This window comes from Arachis ipaensis, chromosome B4 (assembly GCF_059453495.1).
Source record: "Arachis ipaensis isolate K30076 ecotype BB chromosome B4, ASM5945349v1, whole genome shotgun sequence".
Classification (NCBI taxonomy): domain Eukaryota; kingdom Viridiplantae; phylum Streptophyta; class Magnoliopsida; order Fabales; family Fabaceae; genus Arachis; species Arachis ipaensis.
Genome location: NC_142439.1, coordinates 12,043,712 through 12,051,192, shown reverse-complemented (window position 1 = coordinate 12,051,192; position 7,481 = coordinate 12,043,712). Strand labels below are relative to the sequence as shown.

The 7,481-nt window shown below is 33.5% G+C and overlaps 2 protein-coding genes across 2 annotated transcripts; one reads left to right on the top strand and one right to left on the bottom strand.

The window, feature by feature from the left end:
• The first annotated feature begins 2,944 nt into the window (after window positions 1–2,944).
• On the top strand, window positions 2,945–3,924 carry LOC148566680 (uncharacterized). The gene is made up of 2 exons (XM_088484374.1): window positions 2,945–3,166; window positions 3,652–3,924. The coding sequence occupies exons 1-2, from the start codon at window positions 2,945–2,947 to the stop codon at window positions 3,922–3,924; spliced, it is 495 nt and encodes a 164-aa protein (XP_088340500.1).
• Window positions 3,925–6,109: 2,185 nt separating this feature from the next.
• On the bottom strand, window positions 6,110–7,258 carry LOC110271425 (F-box/kelch-repeat protein At3g06240-like). Its single transcript, XM_021122343.1, has one exon. It carries the CDS (start codon window positions 7,256–7,258, stop codon window positions 6,110–6,112), a length of 1,149 nt encoding a protein of 382 aa, XP_020978002.1.
• Window positions 7,259–7,481: the final 223 nt, after the last annotated feature.

Genomic DNA, 7,481 nt, shown 5'->3' with positions numbered 1-7,481 from the left:
CTTCATCTTTGTCGCAAGTCTCTATTTAATTATCCCCTAAAGGAACACATATACCTACAGTTATCTATGGATATTCTTTGAAAAATTTTAAAAAAAATTAACCAAAAAAAAATTTAATATAACAATCATAAAATAATTAATTCAATATAGTTCATAACATAATCATTATGAAAAATAATATTTAAAAAAAATATAAAAACATCTTACAACATAATGATATAATATAAATTTTTGGGATAAGACTGAAGCAATGTAGTGATAAACTTGAGAGGTAGAGAAAGTGAGCTAGAGAAAGATGTGAAATTGAGGCTGAAGATGAGTCTTAGAGAAAAAAGAGGGAGTCCAATTGAAGGAAGGAATTAAGATTATTAAATTAAAGAAATAGTTTTATGTATATATAAATTATGGCAAATCAATAATTTCATATTCACGTGGATTTAATAGGACCTATAAGACGTACGTATATGTCCGTCTCTATCCATCTCATGTAGGAAGGTCCCCACCCGTGGATATTTCATCGTCCCATCTAGTCCCAAATTGCGACTAATTTCTTGGAATACATGTTTTAATTAATTTTTTAATCATCTTATTGCTACTATATATTCATTGGTCCGTGACATAGAGTTACTCCAGCCACTCAGTAAGTTCCTAGATAACCAAAGTCTAGGTTATATCATTATCATAAAGTCATATGTATCTTTATTATACAATATTAATCGAAGATAAATAATAGTTAAGAGTTATTTTTTTTATATATATAACAATAACTAATATTATATATTATAAATTGTGAAATCATAATATTTTAAGAATAATGTATAAACAACTTAAATGTTGATAAGTTTGGACAATTTAAAAAAAACAAAAGATATTAAAAAATTACATGTTGATCCATATATAAGAATTTTTTAAAAAAAATTTGTACATAGTGTATAATTAATATTTATATAATTTGACAAAATAAATTAAAAATTTAAATCAACTATAATAAGGGCTCAAATTTAAATTTTTATAAATAAAATTATATTATTTTTTGTGAAAGTAAATAATGCAATAAAAATTTCATAGAATAATTATTGGTTCTCAAATAATAGAAATAAAATTATATTAATTATATTTATCATATTTATTAAATAATCTAAATTTATAAAGTTAAATATTCATAATATGTATACTAAAGTAGAAAATGATATATTTATAAATAAAAAATTATTATTAAAAGTTGAATATGAAAATAAAAAATATTATAGCTTGTAGAAATGGTTTTTCAGATTTGTCACATAAATAATAAAAGTTAAGTATCTATATAAATTAAATTATATTAAATTATGAGATATTTAAATATTTAATTAAATTAATTATTCATTCATTAATATTAAGTAAATTCAATATTTTATGACCTTTAGAAATAAAAATAATAAAACACACACATTACGTTACCAAAAACTCTAACATGCTATGTTGCTATGAATTAGATATTTAGAACGTGAATTACAAAATTGGACGTAACCGGATAACAATCATTTAATTTCTTTTCTTTGGTTTTACTTTAAAAAGATTTTGAACTAATATTTAATTTTGATTGTCATTTTTAATGTGATTTTTTAAGTGGTAGCATGTTAATTTTAGCGCAGCTAGATATATTTTAAATGTAATCAACATTAATTTTGGTTTGGTAGCATGACGAAAAGATAGTCTAATTAAAATTCTCTATATATAGAACAATAATCTAAAAATAAAAAAATAATAAAAAAACTTATCTCTATGTTTTTCTGCATAAAGAATATTAAAAAAAATAATCGTTTAGCTACATTAATGAATAGTGATTGATATTTGAAATCAAATATAGGTGATTTCTTCTAAATCCATGGCAATTTTGTGGGTAAGTTACTCTTGCACATGTGTCATCATCTCAGTCATTGATCAAGTAAAATTTTCAACCTTGCATTAATGCATTTAATAAATGTGTTTACACTACATTGTATTTTATAGTATTTACATTATACCACATAACGTATTTATACTGTGTGTAATGTGCAAATAGTTGATTTTACAAATCCCTCCCCAAATACCAAAGAAATCAAAATCTTTCCAAAATACCATTTGAATGTCTACAGCTTCTTCTTCTTCTACCTCTCAAAATACACTTAGAAGGAACTGCTTCTTTTTCAACCTCACTGCTTCTTCTCCCCTACTGACCACTGCTCCTTCTTCTCTAGCCTTCCTGTAAGTGATGGGTGTGATTTTTCCGGCGTCCCACTCGCAAAACCTTCCCCAAATACCCGTGTAATGTCCACTTCTTCTTCTACTACCTCACTGCTTCCTCTACCATTCCTATAGGTGACGGGTTTGATTTTTCCAGCGACCCACTCGCGAAACCTTCCCCAAATAATCGTGTAATATTCAGAGCTTCCTCTTCTACCTCGCTGTTCCTCCAACCGTTCCTGTAGTTGAAGCGTTTGATTTTTCCGGCGACCCACTCGCAAAATCTTGCCCTAAATACCCGTGTAATGTCAACAGCCTCTTCTTCTACCTCATTCCTCTGATTTCTTCGGTGACTCATCGTTAGTGACAGATTTTTTCGAACCCCGTCGAAGACCCTGCCTATTGCTTCTTCGTCTAGGGTTACGCAGTTGTCCTTTTCTGTGACTCACAGGCGGAGTGAAGTATTTCCGAAACCGTCGAAGAACATAACTCATCCCCTTGCCGGGAACGGTTCCGTCGATCCACGTCGAAAACCCTCTCGAAAAACCATTGTAAGGCCTACTGCTTCTTCTTATAGCTGATTCGTTTCTTTTTGTTGTTGATTTTCATAACCAATTTTGCGTGATTTGTTCTGTTATTCACGTTCTTTAATCACCATTAATCAAAGCAGATTGTTTCAATTTTGAATGCAATAGTTGGTAATAGTTGTTCATGGTGGTGTTTAATATTAATCAGATTGATGGCCAGTGATGCATGCTCCTCAAACACGAGACGAGGCAGAGGCGAAGCCGGCGGACAACAGGAACTGATAGCTGGATATGCAAGTTCAAGTTCACTGCAACCTGCGGATGTAACAGATGGTGTTGCCCCAAAATGCTTCTGCGGAAAATATGCTATCTGTTACATGTCAAAGACAGACAGCAACCCGAATAGGCTGTTTTTTGGATGCCCATTGTTAAAGGTAAGCACCCGATTCTTCATGTATGATCACTAAGTTTATGCTAAAATTGGCTAAATTTTGAATTTTTGGAATGGAGGTTTAGAATATAGACTTTGGTTATTTTTCCCTAGATCAAGTTGTTGTGGATGTGATTTTTAGTTGTTTAATGGCATGCCTATTGGTTATGAAAATGATTTGATTTTGTGAGCAATATGCTGTTAAATTGGGTTGATATTGTATATGATTTGATATTGATGCTGGTTAATTATGAAGAATGATTGAGAACTGGGAAAAAGTTGATTTCTTGAAAATAGATGTACCTAGATTAAAAATGTTGATTTTGACATGAATTCACATGGAACCTGATCTGATATAAAAATGGCTTTAAAATTTGAAAGGTTTTTTAATATTTAGCCTTTAGGGATTAATTACATTCACATATGTGTATTAGATTGAATTGGAGTGTTTTGTACCACCATACATTCAATGTGTTCTATTTTATATAGGTGACAGAAGCACACTGCAAATTCTTTCTCTGGGTTGATGACCACATTGTAAGGGTCAGAGCGGGGGAGGCTACAAGGGGATCGGGTGATGGGAAGCAGAATCATGTTGAAGAACATTTGAGAATGGATAACCTGATAGCACATGTAGAGGAAAGAATAGTGAACCTAGAGAAGCTGCTGAACAAGAAAAGTATACAAGCAGAGTTGAGGAAGAAGACTAGAGAAGCAGCTGCAAGAGAGATGGAGGCTTCATCAACAAAGTCTAACCATTAGATCAAAACCGGAACCTGAAGCACCTCTATTAGGTTGAAAAACTTAAGAATAATTTCCTTCTTTCAGATTTTTTCTGCTAGAATGTAGACACACAATTGCTTGAAGCTTTTAAAGCAAAAAATTGTCGATGTCGTTTATTTGATATGGGCAACATGGTTGGAATTTGATTATGTTTTACCTATAGATACGTATATGTTTTATGGTATTTATTTTTGTGACTTAGTTATCAAAGTTCCCTACTAATTTCAGTAGCATATGAAGGCTAATATGTTGTAGTAAGTCAGCCTGAATACCAGAAAATAGCAACCTTTTTATTACTGAAACGAATGCTTAAGATTGCAGTAATGTTATAACTCAATCTTCGGCAATTCTGTAAGTTTAGGAAGGTGAAGGGCATGACAATATACACCGATGATTTGGTTGGTAAATCCATGACAAATCATGCAGCCACCACAATAGATAATTGACAAGATCTGTTTTTCTTCTTATATACTAGTGTGCAGCATAAATTTTAAGTTGTGAGAGAATGAAGAAGCTGAAAGTAAACTAGAATGTTATGTTAGGCTTTAGAAATTTGTTGAATTGCAACTTGTTAGTCAAGTTTAATTGCTTTCATTTCAGAAAATTTCCTGCATAGGTTTCCAAATTCCCAATCCCTTGAACCTAAATAAATCTTAACACTTGTAGTTTATTTGATCATGATGAATGGCCACTGCTTTGTTCTAATACACATGAATTGTTCAGCAAAGGACAGCAGCTATGATGCCTGAAATAAGCTAGCCTGTCTGTTAACATAATGGATTTTAAAGGCTTCATCTCATCAGGTATTGAAGTTGTAGATCATCATCTTTATACCCTTGCACATGATGTATAATACTCTAATTGAAAGATCTGACATTTTAAAAAACCATAACTTCCCATTATTGCTGAATCCTTTGTTTGCTCAATTTGTTTGAATTTATTCACCCCTTCATGCACTCGATTGAATTCCTATTACTCTATAAACCAAAGTAAATGAACGAGTGCTAATGGGTTGATCATTTCAGCGACGTGGCCGAGGAGGTAGAGTGCAACCTGGAGTTTGTTTATGGAGTGCTAATGGCTTATTGCAGGTATTACCAAGTTACCATGTACTGGGTTGCTCTGTTTTTCTTCTTATAAAGTAATATTCAACGAGTATATGGCTTATTGCAGGTTTTACCGTGCACTGGGCTAGGTTCTGCCATCGTCCAACAAAGCAGTGGTGTATACAATTGTTCTCCTGAAACCCAGGGCTATCATGTAAGTTTCTCTTCTAACATTGCCCGTTTATATGTCTGTTTATTTGTCGTCTTTTTTGGTCGAATCGTGTTACATAGGAAAACTTTGGTCGAATTATAGGTCGAAATGTCTCGATTCACGATTATACCAGATGAGTTCTGGTTAGGTATTAAGGTGTAACATAGTATATGATCAAAGGTCATCCAAATTTTTTTCCCCCAGCGTTTGTTACTTTAATTAACTGAATATTTAGTCTTTCTGTCATACTTAGGATTGGGCTCGGTCAACTAACCTGGAAAGACATTTTTTTTTGTAGTTCAAGTTTATCTAAAAGTAAAGTGGGCTATCTATCAATTTGGGCCAGCTACAAAAACAATTAGTGGATAATTCAAATGAGGATTAATGCAGCAACTGGCTTGAAATCTGTTAAGCCCAACTCTCTCCGGAAATTTAAAAGAAAACCAAGTTTTTCCAGGTAACTATTTATTCCATTCATGTGTGTGTTAACCGTTAATTTGATCAATCTTTTTTTGGAATAGCATTTCTTGATTGAATATTCGCCTAAAATGTTAGTAGGTTAACTGATATTTCTCACATAATCCCTATACTAGGATTGTTAGAAACAGAATAACACCATTATAAATCTCCTGTACATAAGGAACACTACATGACACATCGAATTAGATAGATTGAGGTTGTTTTGCAACCATTTCTCTTAATTTTGCCTCCTTCAAACCAATGTAAAACATACAATTGTAAAGACCAACTGAAAGAAAAAACACTAGGAATTAACCAGTGTCATAACAGTTTTGGGGATTTCATTAACAAAAAAAACATAATTAACATCAACCGGAATACTAAACATAGAGTTTCAACCAAGTTCCACAATACATGTAATCAGAGTAGATCTAAATGTCAATTATTTCTAGACAGGAAACATCCCTGCAAAATACTTGAGTGTAGACTTTACTGTGATCGGGTGTGGCGTTTCTGGGTATCGCCATGCTCTCCTCACCAATAGATTTCTAGTTCCATGTTCGATGTCATATTCTGTCAACACAAGCTCTCTGTACCTGTAATTGACGAGTAACTCTCTTTCCTTTGAATTGTTCACCAACAAAAGTAGGTTATCATCGACGAATAGTATTGGATTTTCTCTGATGCTTCGACTCGCAAACCTGTAGTATTGCTCTAATATTCTGTTTCCACCGGCGTCTTCAATCAAGTGCCAAATTGCTGCGACATAACCAAATTCATTGTGTGTATGAGCGAGGAGTGCAACTTTTTCCTTGTGGGTTAGTAAATTGTGAACGGTATATATTGCACCTACTGGGATAGACACCTCGCTAAATGATTCATCTTCAATACTGTAACATAAAACAGACTTGGGTGTAGCATAGCTATCTCCTGTACCAGTTATCCAATACGCATGACCATTATTAAAAACAGAGTTAGGGTCAATTTTTTCTACACCAGGGAGACAATCAACGCAGTGAAACCATGTAGAACGCCTTGAACAATATCTAGAGAAAAAAACGTAGGCATCAGCTATGTCCCTTTTGCACATATGTATGATTGTGTATGCATCTGAGTTTGGTACATGACCGAAACCATATACTGGGAAATACGATCTACCGTGGTCCCTGTGGGGGTCGGAAATCTCTCTAGAGCATTGTGTTGTCGGATTCCATACCAAAAGTCTTGTATCGTCTTGTTCACGGGAGAACTTGAAACATATGTTCCCGTTTGACACTCCTACAATACGAAACCACCCATGGATGCCAACTCCGAAAGGTTGCTGAACATGCACCTCTTCTCCAGAAGCAGCATTCACTATATATAGTGAATCTGAACCCATTAACAGTAGTGAGTATCCAACATGAAACAAAACATGTTGATCTAACACTTTCTGCCTTCGCATGTGTTGTATGCATGTCTCTAGTTGGCGTAGCTGTCGGTGCCAGAATTTATTCAAGCACATACATCTCCCTACAGCTTTGGCACTACTTCGCAGGAAGATTTCTTGTAGCAGTTCATCCGGAATAATCGGCAAGGGAAGTTGGAATTTAGTCATTTTACTAGACGCGCATTTCGTAGTCTTGGTTTTTGGTTGTGTTTACTTTGTAGTTTTTGAATGGTTGAAGTCTGTTGCTCTCTTTTAAGTAATGAACCTAATTTAGTCTAACTTATTAATTGTGTGAGATGTTGCAACCAACGAGAATTGATGTGGCAGAATATTGTCTTTACCGGTTATCGTAACCTGTTTGAACTAGGTGTTGTGTACCATTAAATTTGTC

Excerpts from the sequence above, each read along its gene's own strand:
- LOC148566680 (XM_088484374.1), top strand. The coding sequence starts at position 2,945 with ATGGCCAGTGATGCATGCTCCTCAAACACGAGACGAGGCAGAGGCGAA. Across the intron at positions 3,167-3,651 it reads TTGGATGCCCATTGTTAAAG|GTGACAGAAGCACACTGCAA; the intron begins GTAAGCACCCGA and ends TATTTTATATAG.
- LOC110271425 (XM_021122343.1), bottom strand. The coding sequence starts at position 7,258 with ATGACTAAATTCCAACTTCCCTTGCCGATTATTCCGGATGAACTGCTA.